The following is a 20718-nucleotide window of genomic DNA, read 5'->3' on the forward strand; positions in this document are numbered from 1 at the left end:
ATCCCAGGACCCTGGGATGACCTGAGCTGAAGGCAGACGCTTAACCGACTGAGCCACCCAGGTGTCCCTCACACAATTTTTCTAACAGAAGTAATTAATTGTTCATCATTCTTCCCAGATTTTTACACAAACCATAATTTTCAGAAGAGGAAGACAGCAGTGAGAACTCGGAGTTTTACTTTAGAAGAAAAAAGAAAGAAAAGTAACAAGAACTCCGAGGGTAACACTAGAACTCTTACTTCATGGAACAAAGCAAACTGAGTGCGGCTACGGAGGCTTAACCATGTGGTGGCCAGCCTCCAGGATGGTCCCTAGTGACCTCCACCTCCTGGGGCTCACACCCTTGTGTAGTTTTCCTGTACTAGGGTTAGTCTGTGTGACCGACAGGAGAAAGCACACATGATGGCCTGTCACTTCCAGGATGAGCTTAGAAAAGGCACTCCAGCTTTTGGGGTCTCTCTCCTACCACTCACTGCCACGTCCTGAGAAAAAGCCCAGGTGGTGAGCAGCTGAGGCCTGTGGTAATCAGCCAGCGAGGAACAGACGCCTCCTCCTAACAGTTACAATACTGACCTTGGAAGTGGGTCCTCTAGTACCAGTGAAGCCTTCAGATAAATGCAGGGCCACCTGGTCTGTGGACTGCAACCTCGTGAGCCCCTCAGTCAGACCAGTCCGCTAAGCTGCTTCTGAATTCCCCACCCACCGAAACTGTGAGACAACAAATGTCTGTTGCTTTAATTTGTTACACAGCAATAGGTAACTAATACCATATTAAGAGGTCTTATTAATATTCAGGATATATACATTTTAAAATAGATTTTACTAACTTAAAAGGGTTATAATACTACTGAAGATGATTAACCATCTTCATTATGAATACTTAAAGTTAACTGCTCCTTTTCAACCATCAGTGAATCAAAAAGAACTCTAATACTACTTGATAATATTACAAAAAGTATAGCTAGATGGAAGAACCAAAATATACCACTGTAATCGTTTCCTTGGAAGCATGCAGGGAGAAACATACGCATAGGGACGCATCAGAATAAGGACACAGACACCTGGTAGAAACTCTCAAAACTCACCTTCCTATTAGTAGGAGATCGCTCCTTTTGAAACTGTTCACACTCTCTCTTTAAGCTCAACTTCTCCTGCTCTGTGGGCTTCACAGTGCCTGATGGGTTTAGATGTTTTTGGTGCTTGGGGGGAAGAAGGTTGGATTCCAGCTGACGGACCTAACAAGAAGATACGAGAGAGGAAGAAATGTTAATATAGTCATCCAGCAAGAAAGAAAAAAAAACATAAGGAAAGGTTTTTTTTAGCACTTGGGTTTTGTCGTATTAAAAACACTTTTTTTTTCCAGTCAAGACTGCCAATTCTTTTTTTTTTTTTTTTTTAAGATTCTATTTATTTATTTGAGAGAGTGGGAAAGAGAGAGAGAAAAAGAGGCAGACTCCCCACTGAGCAGGGAGCCCAACATGGGGCTCGATCCCAGGACCCTGAGATCATGACCTAAGCCAAAGGCAGACGCCTAACCAGCTGAGCCAAGTGCTCCAAGTCTGCCAATTATTGAAGCCTGCTTTTTTGGATTTCAAAAGATCCTTCTAGGTAAATCTATTTTTGGTCTGGCTGGGTTTCAAAATCCAAGGACTGTAAGGATCAGATTAAGGGGACCTCTGCATCTACCAAACTGCTGGGAGTCAACAGTGCGGCGTGGCTGCCCAGAAAACAGATGTAGTCCTAGGCACTTTGTCTCTGACACGAGCATAGCTTTTAGAAGTCAATGAGGTGACAGTCCCATCTACTGTGTCTTGGACGGTTCACACCTGAAACAACGCATTTATATCAACCCGGTTCCACGAGGACAGCGACCGTGTCTGTCCTGGTCGATACTGCACCTTCAGTGGGAGCAGAGTTTCTGGCACCGAGTAGGTGTTCTAAAGGACTATCTGTGGCTCTTCAGAGTTTGGTCCTCAAAGGAAGTGTTTACGCATAGGTTCAGCATAGTCAGTCAGCTACTTAGCAGAAGGATATAAACATCAGTTTAGTGGCTGGAAAAGACCCTCTTTAGAGACCATTCTCACCTTGAAAGGCTGAGTCTTTAAAAACGGGTACCTTTTCTCTTCTAAGGCATTAGCCCAACAAGATGTGAGTCTAATTTTGCCATTTTTGTATCACTCTTGGGAGCTAGTCTATTTGAATGAAGAACATGGGGTTAACGTAATTTCCATGAGGCTATTCTGGATAGGAGGATTTAAAATCATTGATTTTAATATAGAACTGATTATACAAAATGCTTTTCAAGTTACCTTCTCCCGGGAGTGCGTGAGTTCTGCTTTGGTGTTCCGCACCACGGTCTGGAGTCTCTCGTTCTCTTGCCAAAGTAGCTGCTGTTCCTCCTTTATCAGATGATCCATCTTGTCCCAAGTCAGCCTTTGCTGCTGGGTATGGAAGCCTGATGGATGGGTGGCTATTTCTGGGGCCCAGTTCTTAAGAGCAAATGACAGAGTCAAGCCTTAAAAACAAGCTGATTTCTGTTTCGAGTGTATTTACTCAAGGACAATAATTCTCAGTAAGCACCTTTCATTCTTCATGTCTTCTAATGGAGGTGTGAATCTATGTTGTATACATAGATATAAAAACAATATTTCGGGAGTTATTTTTTTAAAAAGTTTGGAAATTCTCTGTTTAGAATGAGCTTTGGCAAAATAGCCCCAGAAGCCTAATAACAAAGATGACTGAAGGGCGAGTCCTGATTCTATACAGAACCCAAGTGCACAGAGATGGGTGGCCTTAAAAATTGCTTCATCTTTGTGAACTTTACGCTTTTGCCCCAGATAACTATTCTTTTGGTTAACAGAAGACACAAAGGGAACTTCAAAATGCACTGCTAACCTGAAAGCTTTCACAAGCTAAACTCTTTTCACATTTGCAATCAGATCCTTTTTTAGAATCCAAAGCACATAAGCACATACTGTCCATGTAATTGAGGCCTGAACTCCAGAATATGCTTTTAGCTACCAAAGTGATTTTTCGGATCCTGGAAAATGCTTTAAAAAAGGTAACAAATAGGTAAGGCTTTTGCTTTTTAAGCTAAAACATGAAAAAGAAAAAGAGTTACAATCCCATTTTGAAGAAAATGTCAGCCCAGAAGTAATTTTTAAAAATGGAAAACTATTTTCCTTTAAAAAATAAAAAAATAAAAAAAGGAGGCACCTGGATGGTTCAGTTGGTAAAGCATGAGACTCTTAGTCTCAGGGTCGTGAGTTCGAGCCCCACATTGGGTGTGGAGCCTGCTTAAAAAATATATATATATAAGAAAATAAAAAGATACAAAATAACTGGATTAGAATTAACTGTCCTACTTTTAGGGTAGGACAAATCTTAACATCTCCACAAGGCTGACGTCTGTAATACCATTTTTAATTTCTATGCACACAGGTGAAGCATTTTGATATATTAAAATGAGACACCCTCTATACACCACCAAAATGTTTTAGTTTTATTACTACAGAATAACTCAGCATGCTCTTCTGTCTTGCACAATACAAAACATAACCTTGTCATTGTGGTTCCATTTATATGAAGCTGGGAAACAGGCATCCCTAACCTATGGTGGCAGAGGGCAGAGAAGTGGTTGACTTGTGAACCCCTGCTGGATATGGTCTGTATTTCGAGCTAGGAGGTGTTTACACAAATATAAACATATGCAAATACATAGGTATACAGGCCAGTATCGTATTTTCTCTTACGATTTTTTCTCTAGCTTTATTGTAAGAATATACAATACGTATAATATACAAAATATGTGTTAATGAACTGTTTATAGTATTGGTAAGGCTTCCAGTCAAGAACAGTCTTAATGATTAGTAGTTAAGTTTTGGGGGAGTCAGCAGTTATATGTGGACTTTTGACTGTGCAGGGGGTTGGGGATCCTAACCCCTACATTGTTCATTTATGTAAACACACATACACATCTATAAAAATAAGTTACAAACTTAAAATCTGTGCACCTTACTGTATAAAGTTATACCTCAATAAAAAAGAAATTACCTTGTCACCAGCATTCTGAAGTTGCTTATATAAAGACATCACTTCTTGTTTTAAAGCCTCCTTTTCCTGCAGTGACATTTGCAGGTTTACCTTCTGCAGGGTGTCTTCTAAGCTCTGAACCTGCAGCGGGAGAGCAGTCTTACCCTGTGACACAGACCCTCACCAAAGCACGTCCAGGAGTGAATGAGCTAGGACAGGAGAATTCCTGGGTCCCTTCTCTTTCTATTTATTTATATACAGTTCTTTTCAGTAGCTTCGTAGAAACCTCAGCTATTATATTACATATTTACAGGATGTTACGTATTTAGGCCAATGATGAACTGTGTTCTGGAGCAGGGTCTTGCTGAGATAGTCATCTGGTATATTAATTACCAAGTGGTCTCTTACAGAACCAAGAGAACCAACTGGCATACAGGAGATGGCTTTACTGAATTTTGTAGAAATTGTGTTTTAGCCAGTGGTGTTGGTTTGTAAAGGAACCCTTAGTTAAACATGAAAATATATAGTTGTCAGAACCCCACTCCATGCTAAAATCTAGTACATAGTTCAATTAAGAACAATGTAAATTTGTAAAAGCAAGGTTGATAGAGATCTTTAACAGGGCAGGAATCTGCCTTAGAAACCCTTTTTCTAAATGAGAAATAAGCAGTCCTTTCTACACTTTATTCTCGAGCTTTCCTAAGTAATCTCATAATGAGATAATCTCATAATTCTAATAATGAGCTTTGAGGGAACTGTTCAAATTATTTCATCATACTAGAAGCATGTGATAGATATTAGTCAAGTTGAGTCATTCTGAGCCCTCTTAGGCCAATTCCACCTGGAATATTCTTTCTACTGGGAGTTCTGTTGGAATAGCTAGTAACTGTGCAGAAGAAACAAGAATTGGCCACATACCTTTTCCTGTGAAGCCACGAGTTGGGACTTCAAGGTTTCACTCTGGAGTTCCCAAGACTTCTGTTCTTGCTTCATAGTTGCGATTCTGTGCTCTAAAAGACTTGATTTTGCCAGCTGTTTCAGGAAAAGAAAAGAGGGAACAGGGCATTTTTGCAAACATATCTAGCCTCAATTTCTATACCTCTACAGATGCTGAAAAGATTAAGCACCGTCTGTTTACATGGGGGAGCAGGGCAAGGTAAATGAAGCTGTTTTCCTGACTCCCTTTCTACCTTTAATTCTGAGGCATCTCTTCTTTTTGGCGATTTCCATTTTTCTCTCTCATTGCCTCATTGTGGGTGTGAAATGGTAGGCTGGAAGGCAATGAGAAATCTCAAGGGGTCCCTGGATGGCTCAGTCTTATTAAGTGTCTGATTCCTGATTTCAGCTCAGGTCATGATCTTGGGGTTGTGAGGTTGAGCCCCGCGTTGGACTCCAAGCTGGGCAGGGAGCCTGCTTGGGATTCTCCCTCTTCCTTTGCCCTCCCCCACAACCTACTGGCTCAATCTCAAGAGAGTACCATAATAGGAAAATACGGAATGCCTATATAGGCAGGTGGGACAAAGGCAGTGTTTTGGGATTTGCTACGGAAAATACAATAGAAAAAAAGTGTCTATGTAATAGAGCTCAGATTATTAAAAGCAACAGTATTTATATGTTAATAGTGATATATTTAATAAAAGCTCAGATTATTAAAAGCAACAGTATTTATATGTTAATAGTGATATATTTAATAATATACATTAAGGGGCGCCTGGGTGGCTCAGTTCGTTAAGGATCAGACTCTTGATTTTGGCTCAGGTCGTGATTTCAGGGTCGTGAGATTGAGCCCCCAGGTTGGGTGTGGAGCCTGCTTAAGATTCTCTCTCTCCGCCTCTCCCTCTGTCCCCCGCCTCTGCTCGTGCTCTCTCTAAATAATAAATAAATGTTTAAGTAATATACATTAAGTAGCATGGTTATATATTAAAATGAGATGCACTATATATTACTATATATAATAATATAATTATTAACCAGTGTAGACTCCTGTCAAAATCATGACCTTGGGAATTCTGAGGTCACATTAGGCGAGCTGGAATGTTGTTCTACAGGAGACCTGGGAACAATTAGGCTAAAACGGGAGGCCCACGCGCCACGGTACAGAGAAACGCTCACTATGGCACCCACTACGATACTGGCACACAGTCCCGTGTGTACTACCTCGTCCACACAGCTATTTAATTCTTCACTCAGCGCTTCCTTCTCTTTCAGCAGTTTTTCATTGTCGCTGAGAACACTAGAAAGTCTTTGCTGGACGTCGGAGAGGTCAGGACATCTGTGCAGCTGTAAGAAACGAAGAACCCCATCATGTCTCACGGCTGTATTTATAACCAGGGCGTTTTCATGGCTGCTGCTATTTCCCTATCCACACAGACATTTCAGAGGACGTAGAAACTCTAGGGGACTAAAATTAAATTTAACAAAATGTTCCCTGCTACATTCTCTCCATTCTCCAACTGACTGCCAAAATGTCTGCCCAGATAGAGTCACGTAGACAGACGCTGTTACATAATGGTCCAGCTTCCTGGTTTTTACCTCAGGGTAAAATAAGTAACTGCCATTCTGTCATCAATTAACTTGTGTACATACATAGCACAATCCAGTTTCCTCAGGCTCTTTCAACTAGGAAAAAAATCTTTTTCAGAAATCTCAGTCAAGACTACAAAATTGGCATGAACCAAGCACAGTGAATCAATACAAGGGCAAGTTTTAACCCTAAAACAATCAGTTTTTCAGTGTGTTCCATGTGCCCTCCCCTTTGGAAGAGGCCAAAACTGACTTGCTTAGTAACATGTTAAATGTGGACACACTGGCCTCCTCCTCTCTACTGGAATCAAGACAAACCAAAGACGTTTTCTGCTCCGTTACAGCATCTGCCTTACTAGGATTGACGTTTGGGGCCAGATAATTTGGGGGCGCTGTCCTTCACACTGGAGGATGGCTAGCAGCATCTCTGGCTTTACCTATTAGATGCCTGTTGCACTCCTCTCCCCACACACCAGTTGTGAAAGCCAAAAATGGCCCGAGACATGGCTAAATGTCCCAGCGTGGGGGAGTCATTCCCACCTCCCCCCAGCGACTGCTCTAATGAGACCGATTGTTTCGTACATTTCTTTGCCCTTTCCCATAGTTCCTATACATTTTTGACTTTCCTGTTTCACTTGGCTTTCACATCTTCAATTCTTTATTATTCATTATGATTTTATGGCCATCCACTTCATACCTTATGTCCTTTCACATTCACTCTAGGAATAACATGACAAAATAGACTCTAAGGGTTGAATCTTGTCTTCAACTGACAACAAATCCAGCATACCTTACAAACCTAAAGTCAGAAGGACATAGAAAAGTGTATTTTAAAGTAGCTGGGCTTTGGTTTACCAAAGAACCTGTCTCCTTTGCTCCCTACCTTGCTTCCTCATCCCCAGACCCTCACAAAGCCTGGTAGCATTTTGGGTGTAGAGACTGGCATGAGACTCCTGTTGATGCTACTTGTGTTTCTTTGCTGTGCAACACAGAATTTCTCATTCACAAAGTACTTTTGCTTGTATTGGGTCCTACAGAGCAGCACACACTTCCTAGGTCCAAGCCGTATGGCAGCAACAATGGGCTGATGATACTACCCCACTGTTGTGACCCAAAAGAGTCCAGGTGCCATGAAACAACTTCTACCAAAGGCAGACAGGGCTCACCATTTTTCCACTTCACTATTTATACCAATGCCTCCGTAAAAAAATACACGATAAAAATGTGCCGAATGATGTCCTCCTCTTGCTATTTTACTCCCCAATCCAGTCCTTCTCTTCTGATCTCTAGCTTAGTGAAGTCACAAAACATGCACTTTTCATGCTATGGATCTGGAGTCCATATTAACATCTTAAAGACTGAACAACAGATTTTCAAAGGGTAAAGGAGAAAAGTATGCCCATGGTAATGAGGATGAACTTGGTGATAACAGCTTTGGAGTACTTATGCACCGACAGAAAGGCCCTATGAGTTTTAACTTCTGAAGCATTTATAATGGCAGACAGTTTCTGTTACGGCAGAAGAGATATACTTTGCATAGCAGCATCTGACTTGAAAAGGTTCTTATAAAGCTCCTATCGGGTACCAATCACGAGGCATTACGAGGGACACAAATTCCCCAGGAGTCTTACAATCCTATTAGAAAATCAAGACTTATAGGAGTCAACTACAAATCGACACAAACAAAAAACTCAGTGGTAGAGACTCAATGTTGTAGCATTCAGAGGACACCTTTATGCTCATAGGCTGAGCAGATACAAGCGAGAGAATTTTATAATCTAAGGATCTCATAATATCAAAGTAAACCTTTGATGAAGCAAATTGAAAAAACAAAATGAAATTCTCCTATTCATAAATCAGGATTGCTCAAATCCTGTACCCACTGAAAAGTTCAGAATGAAGAATAAAACAGGACAACATTCAAGATATAACTTTAAGGTGAATCCTGTTTTATATTTAAATTAAGTCTTTCTTTGAAACATTGAAATAGGCTTCTTAAAAGGAAAATTCATGAGTGAGATTGCATCCCTGATAATGTTCTAGAATTCACTCATTAGCCCAGGATAGAAGCCTCAAGAATAAAGGGAAAGAGGGGTGAACTTCGCCTGTGTCTCACAAATGTAGATGAACAGTTCTTAAAGTTATGAGCAAGAAAGTCACTTTCTTTTTAGACGAGCTTCTATTACTTTATCACCTGCCCAGAAGAAAGCAGAACAACAAATTTCTTAAACTGAAGTGGTTGTGACTGATTTATAGCAATAGAATTGCAGTCTATAATATGTGTAAGTTACACAACTAAAACCGCATTCGGAGAATTAGCAATAGGAATCCTTGTAAGTGGACTTGTCCTTGCAAACCCCATTTTACTACGCACTAAGCTATTTGACAGGACTCTGTATAAAGGACATTTGGTGGCTAGAAAAGCCAGACCATCAGGTACCATATTGTTCTATAAGCCACCCCCTTCACGCCCACTCCAAGCAGCACAGTCTTACTTGTTTCATTTTCTCCAGTTCATCTTTGAGAAGGAGGTTTTCTTGTTCCACAATATGAGTCTGTATTTTAACTTCAGAAAGTTCGGCCTCCAGAGAAGACACTAAAGTAGAGGACTAAGAAGAAAAATCAGAAAGTCAAGTAACAGACATCTTCACGTGGCCTGGGGAAACTTACTAGGTTCACAAGAGGCAGCAGTCAGGGAACCCTCGCCCTAATTCAGTGACAGGCCTTGTAGGACCGTTATCCTCGGTGAAACGAGCCAAAACTATCTTTTGAAAGACTGTGCTCCTAAACAGTATGAACATGATTTCTCAGGTGGGTTTTTTTCCCAGTTTGCTATCAGATTTTGGTTCTAAGTCCATGGATTTTTTAAAAAATAATTTTGCATCTTTTTAAAAAAATTTTATTTGACAGAGAGAGAGAGAGCACAAAGAGAGCAGCAGGTAGGGGAGAAGGCGGAGGCAGAGAAAGAGGAAGAAGTAGCCCCCCCTGAGCAGGGAGCCTGATTCGTGGCTCGAGTCCAGGCCCTGGGGATCATGACCTGAGCTGAAGGCAGACACTGAACCAACTGAGCCGCCCAGGGGCCCCGAATCCATGGATTTTTAAGAGCTCTTTACATAGTAGGGATATTAGCCCTATTCTCTGTGGTATGTGATGTAAATATTTTTCTCCCAGTTTGTGAATTGTCTCTTGACTTTGTTTATGGTACTTTTTTTTTTTTGGCCATGAAAAGATTTTCTTAATCTTTTTTTTTTTGCCTCTGGTTTAGGAATCATAGTTGGATAGCTTTTCGCTACACGAAGGTTAAAGACAAATTCATCCATGTTTTCTTCTAGTACTTCTGTAGTTTCGTTTCTGTATTTAGACTCCTAATCCAATTAGAGTTTATCCTTATGCACTATACAAATGGATCTCATTTTATCTGTTCCCAAATGTCTATGGAGTTGTCCAGGAACCACTTATTTAAAAAAAAAAAATCCATCTTTACCCCAGTGATTTGAGAAGGTACCTTTGTTCTATACTAAGTTTTCATCTATTTGCCCATTCACTTGCCAGTACCACACTGTTTTAATTATGAAGACCTTATCTGTAAGAAATGCAATGCCAGCATTGCTTTATTTCTTGGGATTTCGTCCCCGGAAGCTGTAGGGTGGCTCTCCTCCGCACCTGCACTCTACACTGTTCCAGTTCTTCTTTCCGATGAGGCACCTGTAGTTTGCACTGCTCACGTGCACTGCGTCCCGGCTCTTCCTCCTTCTGGGTCAGTGCCCCTGCCAGACGGTGACTCAGTTCTTGCAGTTGTTTCTCATTCTGAGAGTTCTTTTGGCTAAGTTCTGTATTTTCCAAATCCAACTCTTGGTTTTTGGTTTTTAGTTCTGAAATCTAATTCAAATTGAGATAAGTTTTAAAAACTAGTTACCCTACTTCTCCTAAAAACCAGATACAGAGGCTAACTGGTTCTTCCCTGTCTGTAGTAAGGTTTTATAGGCAGATATATGTACACACACACGTCCCTACTAATAGAACAATTACAGTACTCATTACTACAAATTCCATCAACTGGGAAGTGTACGAAGAAGTGCCAGACCCCCAGTTCAATCTAACTCCATGGGGGTAGCCGCTGTTCACAGCTGGGTCTGTGTCCCTCCAGACGGGTTTCTATGTATATAGGAAACACATATGCATGGAGAGGTGTTTCTCCCCTTCAAAACAAAAATTTGAATCATTTCAGATGTTTGGACAGCCTGCTTTTCCCACTTACAGTATCTTACAGACTTTTATCTTTCTAAGTCAGTGCATTCAGAAACCACCACTATGTGGTGTGGTTTTAGTGTCTATAGCATATTCTGTGTCAAGACATTGCATAACGTATTTATCCATTCCCACACCGGCAGACATATAGGTTTGCTATCATTCTTTTAATCATGAAGAAACAGAACAGTCTTTTTGAAAAATTCATTTCTACATGGTAGCATGTCGCATTTAGGGTCATTTTCTTAGAAGTGGGGCTGCTGGGTTAGCAGGTCTGCACATACAACACTGTTCTGATAGCTATCCCCAAAGTGTCTTCCTCACAGTGCTACCAGCTTATACTCCCACCAAAAACGTATGAGTACACATTCATTTCTTCATCCCTTTTTAAAGACGGATGGTATCTTTAATTTTTGCTAATCTGAAAGATGAAAAAAGGAACATTAATTTGCACTTCCCTAATTAGGCTATCTTTTTATATGTTGTATTTGTTTTTTCCTTTACTTGACTACTTTGAACCAATTATCTGTTTTTCAACTGGGTTTTGCCATTTATTTATAAGAGTACAGAATACATTTTGGATGTTAAGACCTTGTCTGTTTCAAGTCCTGAAAATGCTCTTTTCCCAGGATGTCCCTGTCTTTTGGCTGTTTCAGACAGATTCTTAAATGGCCTTGCCTGCACAACTGCATGCTGTGAGATTACACAAACTGGGTGCCGGATGGCACAAGCTAGCTGAATACACTGCAATTCTATGCAAAGATCTACTGATGAACCATTACTCTGTATCTGTGAAATTGTGTCCTTTCTGCTTTCAATTACGGTATTGAAAGAGGAAGGAGCTAACATTACCTGAAAGAATGTGAGGGGTAGAGCTTTTAGAGGCATCATCTCCCCATTCCCATTGATTATAAAGCTTGTACTAAGCACTCCGACTCTAGAAATAGTACATATATTATGACAGGGGCCAAAAAATAGAAACCTAGTTTACAGTCAGCATGGGGTGGGTTTCTATTCTGAAACGCAGGATTTACAACTTTACCATCATCAGCTACATGTTATTCCAGGGGAATGTCTTATGAATTTATAAATTACAAATATAGAAAATTTGAGAATCAAGAAACATTGGGAAGTACTAAGTATCTCCTTACCTGTTTCTTTAAATTTTCGACCATCTTCTGAACTGCAGCTTTTTCCTGTTTTACAGTTTCTATTTTTTGCCTAAAGGGACAGTGAAAATATAACCTAAGAGTTAGGCTTTAAAAGCCGAAGCAAAAACAGTTTTAGTCCTTGCAAAAATGCCTTAAGAAAATTTAAGTATATGTCTTACCACATTTCTTCCTGAGATCCATTTAATTTCCCTAATTTCAGGTTAGAAATGCTATCTTCTTCATTTAAAGTAGTAATTTCATTTCTCAAAATAGAATTTTCTTCTTGAAGCTTCTCAGATTCATATCTGAATTACAGAGATTAAAAAAAAATAGTTATAATAAGGCCGTCATCTGGCATCTTTGGAAAATGCTTTCTAGTAACTTCCAATAAAACAAGTATTGCATGCCAGTTAAAAAGAGAAGTCTAAATTAGTAGGCTCTTAGTAATGGAAGTCAAGCTATGACATATTGACTCATTTCTTTTGGGAAGTTACGAATTTCACAAAAAGACGTTAGGGAAGTGTGGCTAAAACACTTGAGCGTAGAGATGGGAATTGAGACTCTGCCCCCATGGTTGCTAATTTTCTCAGTGGCAAGCGTACTGCTTTGAGCAAATAACTTCCTTTATCTCAGTCTCAAGTTCTACTTGCTCCAGATAGGTGTAAGCCTATTACTAAGCTGTATTAGCTTTAGTTACAGGCCTCAGGGTTCCTACAAAGAGAATTCACTACATAAAGCAAAGGACCACACTGAAACACGTACAATCATGTTTCCTTTGTGATTTTTTTCAACTCATTATATCCTGATTTTTAGAACTAAAAATGGTCTGAGGAAGAGGAAAAACTACATCCAGAATTATTTTGTTTCATATCATTAAGATATTTCAAAAACATGTAATATTTTACAAGTTTTTTTAAAAACCAAATTTGCTAGAAGACAATTGCATTCATATTATATAAAGTCAAGTGAGCAGTGGTTCAAATTGGTTTTAATTTTGTCTTTATTTCTAGCACATGTATTAGAATCTGATAGCTCTTCAATAAAATTATACGTTCTAAGATAAATTTCCATTGTTTACAGAGTATCAAGCTTCAAGCGCTGTAAGTGAAAACCTGTAAGCCACAAAGCATGACATTTTTCCTATAATAGTACAGGATAAGAGCTCTTATCTACCAAGTGCGTTAATAATAAACGGAAGGCATTCTCACAGAACATGTTCCATTTCATGAGGAAAATAACCAACATTTAGCAAAAACAAAACCAAAACAACTATCGATCCAAGTGAAACGCTAGAGAAGAGTTAGACTTGACGCACACTCACGAGGCACACACGCTCCATGACGACACCCCGAACGAACAACAGTTATCTCCTATCGGGGAAGGGAAGGCCTCCCAGGCCAGGTTACTCTACTTGTTAAGACAACGCAGAAGCAGAAGGAAGTCTACAGTAGTGCTCTCTTCTCGAAGACTAACAGGTTAGTTTCTCTAGGCAGAGCAAGCAGTGGGCGTTAGACGTGCTGAGGTGCTCTCGGGAGTCCGGGAAGTTCAGAAGGTGCATACGTTACCTCAGAAACTCAACTTTGCGTTGCATCTCACTGCACGTGACCTGCAAGTCATGCATCATTGCCTTCAGCTCTTCCTCGTTCTCTCCTTGACAAGGGGCATCTTTCTGCTTAACTAAAGCAGTGACTCTCTCCCTCAACCTCCTGGTCAGCTCCTGCAGCTTTTTTTTCTCCAGCTCTAACTCGGCTATCGTGGCCTGACGCGGAAGATGTCTGTCCCGAAGGCCTAGGAGAGCGGTGTCTTCTTCCTCCACCATAAGCTCGTTCTGTACTCTGGGCTTTTCTCGATGTGTCCGGATTGTTCTGTGTAGCCAGGCAATTTCACTCGCTTGTACTCTTCCCAGGAGCTGTGTATTCTCCTGCTCGAGGTACTGGTTTTCTCGATAACGTTCTTCTATGATCCGGTGTACGTTCATCACCTTTGGCACAGTTCCAGTACCTTTTCTTCGGGCGGGACTTCCAGGTTAGCTAAGCGGGCTTCCCACAAGGAGAAGCAGTCACACTGGAGTGCTGCTCTTTCTCGTAGCTTCTCCAGCTTGCCCTGAAGTCTCAAAACCAGAACATGCAGCTCCTCGTTTTCTCTTCTGACCTCATCGTAACTCTTTTCCAGGCTAAGGAACGTTTCCGTCACCTCTTCCACTTTCTTTAGCTCATCCTGCAATTTGAAAACTTCCGAAGTGAGTTCCTTGTTACTTTCTAGGGCTTCGTCATAGCGCACCTCCATCACCCGCAGCTCTTCCTGGAGACAGTCATTTTCCCTGCTGGCATCTTCATATAACAGTTTATACTTGGGGGAAGCCTCGGGGATCCTCTCAAGCATCTTCAGTTTCTTTCTCAGCACAGAAACGTCAAAAAGTAGGTCCTGTTTCTTTTCGGAAGCTCGACTGCAGTCTGCACGTAGGATCATTAGTTGTTCCTTAAGCTGACAAACCTGATTCTTCAGGTCCCAGCTCTCAGTCCTGGTCTCTTCGCTATTTTCAAGCTCGGAAAAACTCTCTATTGATGCTTCCGACACCTCCATTTTGACCCCCTGTCTCTGAGCAGAGCTCGCCCCTGAACTGCCCAGATCCTGGGCTTCGTCGTCTGGTAGGTCATTGAGGACGCACCGTGTGCTTACACCTTCTACTTGTTTCATTGGATTCTGCAGCAAAAAGGGCTCTGTTTGTTCCACAGAATTTGCAAATAATCCAGAAGCTGGCTCATCTAAACAAGACGACATTACCGACCCCGGCTCTAATTTTTGTAGCTTCTGTTGCAATCTCGAAATTTCCGTGGCCATTTTCACATTTTCCTTCACTGCTCGCTCGTGAGCTCTCTGCAGGCTTAAGAGTACATCTCCATTCTCTTCCAACAGCTGCTTTCCTTGCTGGAGCAGGGACGTGGCTCCACTTGCTTCCGCTTCCTCCCCTCCCGCTGCCTGGCAGCCACTCTCTCTCCTGGACAGACATGCCACCTGCTGCATTTCCTTAATTTTGTTCTGAAGCCTGGAGATTTCTGTGCTCATCTCAGCCCTCTCTTGGTCTGCTTTCTCACAGGTCACTTTGTGGACACTCTCCATGGCCTGAAGCTTGGACATCATCTCCTGCCTCTCCCGGTCCCGTTCCATTGCTAGCTTCTCCAGCTGCTGGCTGGCCAGCTGCTCTGAGGAGGCTGCCTGGCACGGGACCTGCTCACCATCCTTTAGCTCCCTTTCACGACTGCTCTTCAGCTCAAGGATCTGGTCGGACAGTAGGCTTTGCTGACTTTCCGACACGTTTCTTAGATCTTCCAGGTCTTTGAGTAGCTGCTCTCTTTCAACAACCATACTATTCAAATGTTCTTTGTAGGTTTTCTCCAGCATCTCTCTCTCCTGGGTCAGGACCAGAGAAGTTGCTTTCTCTCTTTGGAGAGTCTCTTTCAGCTGCTCCTGGGCTTCTGCACACTCCTGGGTGAGCTCGTCCTTCTCAAACTCCCACTGGGATCTCTCCTCAAGCTGTTGTTCCAGGAGCTCCTTCAGCTCTTGGTGGTAGTGCCCCTCCAGGCTTCGCAGAGCATTTTCGCATCTTTCAGTGACTTTCTGACAATCAGCCTGAAACTGGGCTTCTATCTGAGAGGTTCTTCTATTACACTCAGTTTCCATTTTTTCCCTAAATGTAGTCAACATACAGCATTACTGAAACTGCCACCAACTCCAGAAGCAAACAAAAACATTTTCCCGTGCACACAAGAAGCCACCAAACAATTTAAATGCTTTCTAACAATGGTCTTCACTTATTCCTATGTAATTGATTTCTACAGAGACAGGATCTCATTTCTGAGAGCTAAGACTGGCAGCCATAATTAATTTAGAAGACTTACCTCTCTCTGCATTCAGAGGGAAAATTTAGAAACCAACTTCTTTGGCATACTCCTGGATGTATTTGTTTATGGAAAATGTAAACTGATATTTCACATCAAGGATCAAATGCATATTAACCTAATCCCTAGCTTGGGAAATATATAAAATTCCTTCATTTTAATTAAGTATACACTGGAGGACAGTAGTCCTATAAACCATACCTATTAACATAATCATTATGTTTTCCTTCTTATTTAATAAAGCAGCACCCAGTTAATCATAGTATGAAGCACCAAAGCCCTCAAATGTACCTGAGATTTTACGTGAGGACGGTAAGCACAACGTGGCATTTCATACTTTGGGAGTATTTACCAGAATTTGGCTTACAAATAGCATTTCTCAGAACACAACAATTATCCTCATCTGGAACCTGAAAGGATACTTGTTGATATAAGAAATAAGGTCTTTGAAAAACAAGCAAAAAAACAGTTCCAATAACCCTAGGATAGGCTTACGTCTACACAATGGCAAAACGGGCTGAGAAACTAGAGTCTAGTCAAAGTCCCCTTAACTGACCGGAACTTCTGGTGCCCCCCCCAAGGGACAGTGCCCTGGGTTTCTTGATTTTCCTCTGTTTTCTTACCTTCCCTCTTGAAGTTCCCTTTGGTGTTTTTCCAAGAGCTCTTTTCGCAACTCTTCCTTCTCAAGAGTGTGCTTCTCCTTCAGGCTCTTAAGTTGCTCCTGGTGAAACTGCTCTAGTTCCTGAGTCAAGGCTCTCACCTTCTCTTCTGTCCAGGCGCCATTTTGAATGAGTCCTTCTCTCTCTCGGTTAAAGCTCTCCTCTGCCTGCTCTAGGCTAGCCTTGAGTTCCAACTCGTGTTCCAACCTCAGCTTCTCCTGCAGGTGAGTCTTTTCCTCATCCCACTTCCTTTGCAGTTGTTTTTTCTCATCCTCGTGTCTGCAGATAGTTGTATGTTGGGCCTCCTTGAGCACCACTGCCTGGCCCTGAAGTTCTGCAATTTCATCTTTAAGGTCACTTATTTGTTTTTCCAAGACATACACTTCACTCTCATACTTTTGCTTCATGTTCTCTTGCTCCTTTTCACCGGCGACCCTGGTTTCATCTAGCTGCTTTTCATAATGGTGCACCTAAGGTCAGAAAGCAAAACCACCATAATGTTACTCAACTCAAGGCCGTGGAAAGGTGAGAGGGGCTGCAGCTACTTTTTGCCTATGAGACATTCTTCAGTTTTCCCATTTTAATGACTTGAAAACATGTTAAATAAGATATATTTGAGGCATAGTTGGCTTTTCTTTTTAACTTTGTTGAATTGTATTAGTTTCTTTTTTTTAGGATGTTATGTGAGGGGGAGAGAGAGAGAGAGAGCACACATGCACACGAGCAGGGGGAGGGGAGAGGCAGCGAGAGAGAATCTCAGGCAGACTCCACACTGAGCAGGGAGCCTGATGCAGGGCTCCATCCTACAACCTTGGGATCACGACCTGAGCTGAAATCAAGAGTCCGACGCTCAGCCAACTGAGCCACCCAGGCCCCCCAAATTTTACTAGTTTCTAAACAACTCTGATAAAAACAACTAGACTTTCTCATAGATACCATTTGTCTTCCCAGGCATCCCGTCTAACTGTACGTGTAGGGTCTTAAAATACTTAATTCAAATATTTCTTGAACACCTACCATAGGCACTCTGTGGGCCTTGTGGGGACACGAAGTTGGGTAAGATATAGTCTCACCATCCAGGAGAAACCACCCTAGACGTGGTTTTGACAAGTACAAACAAGTATACCACAAAGCAGAATGAAAAATATAGAAGGTATAGAAAACAGAGCTACAATGTAACCTGGAGATCCAAAGAGGGGGCAAAAATCACATTTGGTCAAGGGTATTCAGGAATGGGTTCAATGCAAGAGGTAGCATTTGATATAAACTCTGAAGGTAAGGAGACTTTCAAAAGATAGTAAGAAATAACATAGCATGTAATAGCACGAACAAAAGAGGACAGTCTGATGAAGAACAGCGAACTACTAGTCTGACTAGAGAAGAAGGTAAAAGAGAAGACTAAAAATATAAGTTGAAGCAACATGGTGGAGGGTTTTGGAGGCCAAGATTCAGAACTCGTACCTAATGTTAGCTGTATCAAAGGACTTTTTTGATTTTATTAAGATGTTTTAGAACCAGTTGGAAATCATGTATTCGCCTTCAAGGTCCGCGCTTACTGGTGCTGAAGAGGATACATTCTGGAGAAACTTTCTCCTAGGAGGAAAAGGCCTCATGCTCTGCCTATGAAACCATCCTGAGGAAGGGGGTTTTTGCTAGCCTCCAGACACAAGAGGAAATGCATAGAAGGTGATGCTTTATGAGTAAAAAGAATTAAGAATGTCCTACATGCAAAAACTTGTCAGAGCGCAAGGAAATGAGAGAACAGGATAAGAAGGACTTACTTTATCTTCAAGCTCCAGACTCAAGCGACATAAGTCCCTGTGATGTTGTTCTTTCATCTGTTCAATGACCAGCTCCGCCTCGATGCTCATATTCAATGGATTGCATTCTTCAGAACCAAGCCCTGAAAACACATGGGATCTGTTGACCCTGCAGCAGATTCTTTCAGTAACACAGCTAGCATCTAAGGAGGGACATCCAGTTTAACTAATGAAGGATTTTCAGCCTAAATTACCACTAATGAGATCTACTAGGAAACCACAGAAGCCCAGAGGTTTCTTGTTTCAAGCATTAAAAATGAAGGTGAACAGGCAGCACGGTAGGGTTCTTTCATCTTTTTGAAGAGTAGGTGGGTAGGGGGTAGGGGTGGAAATGGTTGTTTAAAGGTGACCTTCTAAATGCAAATGCTCTGGAATGAGGGAATTTGGTGACACCAGCCAGTCTTCTATCCATCCGACAAAGGAGCAGGAGCGGCATGTGGCAGATGATGCCAGGAGGGAGTAAGGTCACGGGTCAAGATCTCGAACCCACCACTCGATTACAGAAGACTGAGTATTAGAATATTAATTCCCTATAGTGCAAGGGGAACCCCATTTTAAATTATCAGCTAAAATTTTAAAAACAGGGTATTGCTTAGGAACCTAGATATGGGCAGTTTGGGAGACAGATTCTGAACTCATACATGTGGGCTCACTTCCACAACTGCCCGTGATGACGACTGGGAAGGACACCGACACGTGAAGCATAAATGGAGGCTGAGCGAGTACACAGACAAAATGATGACGTCTAATACTGCGTGCAAACCTCTGAAGGCAGGGGACTCAAAAAGGTTTTCCGTGTGGGGGCCCACAGGCAGACAGGAGAAAGGGCCTGTTTCGCATCTGGGATTGACGGTCTTGCCTTGGGGTTTCTGTTTATATATTCTTTTCAGTTGGCATATCCCCAACTGAGAAGTGACAATTGGGGTGCAAGCCACCCCAAGATGGCACAGCTTCACACACCTGTGAGGGGAACCCCCAACACTATGGAAAAAGTCCCAGAAGAGCTTCTGAGGTACATCATATGATCCACTGGGTTCCCTTCTCACACTGCAGTAAGGCTACCAACCGCACACTTAGAACCACAGCAAAGGTCTTCAGCCCTCTCCCAGTCCCCTCCCCAACCCCTTATTTATTCTAGATGAACGGTAAGCAGAGGAATAAACAAATCTTGTAGGAACCAGTACTTCCGGAGCAGTGGGGAAGACTATCACAGAGGAATTTATTATGAGCCCTTTCTGAAACTCAAACAGCACAGGGAGGAAAGAGGCAGAACAGCAGGAGGGAGGAGAAGAGCTAAAAATGAGCGCAGCAGGGCTCCCAAACCACTGGCTCTCAACCTCGCCACTCAAAATCCTCCGCAAAGGCACAGCCAACCAACACTTAAATTTATTTGTTGTTTTATAGAGGCAATGCCAATATTGAACAGAGCCAGCATGAGAAAACCAAATCCTGGTTTCTGGTTGGCCTGTTCCCCAAAACCATCCCCACACCCGTGAGGCACTCCTTCAGAAAGGGAAGAGTCGGCAACAGTCAGGGTCTGAATTCTAATTCTCCCAAGGCCTTGGATGCCCAGACGTGGGGCCAGTTTTGTCTTTTTTTTTTTTTTTTTAAGAAAGCAAATATCCTTGTGGTTTGATGTTTTCCATTCCTTTGTTGCTACACATAAAAATCAGATAGAAATATTTTCATAAAGACTTTAAAGACAAATGAAAAAACAGACCACGAGTGAAATGGCTCAAGAAAATAGTATTGCCAGGCTGTTTTGTTTTGTTTTGGATGGTTGCCAAAGTTGTGCAGTTTCACTTTCAAACGTGGCCCTAAAAGCAAAACCTGAAGGCACAGCCTCTGAAAAGATGATGTCGGAACGGCTTACCCTGGTCAGGCTCGATGCGACCCCTGCTGACATCAAGCTCTTCTGACAGCGAGTTCTTCAAGGGAAGTCTCAACACCTTGCCTTGTGCACGAAACTCTTCCAGCTCAGACTGGAGTTCATCCACTTGGTCTTGTAGTACCTTGAGTTTGAAAACCAACACTAGTCTTATATGTGACAGCAAAAGCACACGCAGCAAAAGAAAAAATAAACTGGACCTCACCAGACTAAAAACTTTTGTTTTGAAGGATATCATGAAAGTAAGAAGACAACCCACAGAGTGGCGGAAGAGTTCTTGCAAATTATGTGCTCTGATAAGGGACTTGTAACCAGGTACATAAGGAAATAATACAACTCAATAATAAAAAGACAATCCATTTAAAAATTAGGCAAAGGATTTCAATAGACCTTTCTCCGAAAGAGCTAGGCTGATAAGCACTTGAAGAGCTACTCAAAATCCTTCGTCATCAGGGAAATGCAAATAAAACACCCAGTGAGGTACCACTTCATCACCCC

The 20718-nt window shown here is 41.9% G+C and overlaps 1 protein-coding gene across 1 annotated transcript in view; it reads right to left on the reverse strand.

Moving 5' to 3' along the window:
* Window positions 1-20718, reverse strand: part of NIN (ninein) — a 94129-nt gene that overhangs the window by 15327 nt on the left and 58084 nt on the right. Inside the window, 14 exon segments of the mRNA XM_040620896.1 lie at window positions 1086-1235; window positions 2310-2489; window positions 4054-4173; window positions 4951-5064; window positions 6190-6312; window positions 9051-9164; window positions 10219-10434; window positions 11955-12024; window positions 12134-12259; window positions 13520-13946; window positions 13949-15642; window positions 16477-16982; window positions 18294-18415; window positions 20206-20344. Of these exon segments, the coding sequence (XP_040476830.1) occupies window positions 1086-1235; window positions 2310-2489; window positions 4054-4173; window positions 4951-5064; window positions 6190-6312; window positions 9051-9164; window positions 10219-10434; window positions 11955-12024; window positions 12134-12259; window positions 13520-13946; window positions 13949-15642; window positions 16477-16982; window positions 18294-18415; window positions 20206-20344 (4101 nt within the window).

The sequence above is a fragment of the Ursus maritimus genome, unplaced genomic scaffold (genome assembly GCF_017311325.1).
Source record: "Ursus maritimus isolate PB19 unplaced genomic scaffold, ASM1731132v1 scaffold_36, whole genome shotgun sequence".
Classification (NCBI taxonomy): domain Eukaryota; kingdom Metazoa; phylum Chordata; class Mammalia; order Carnivora; family Ursidae; genus Ursus; species Ursus maritimus.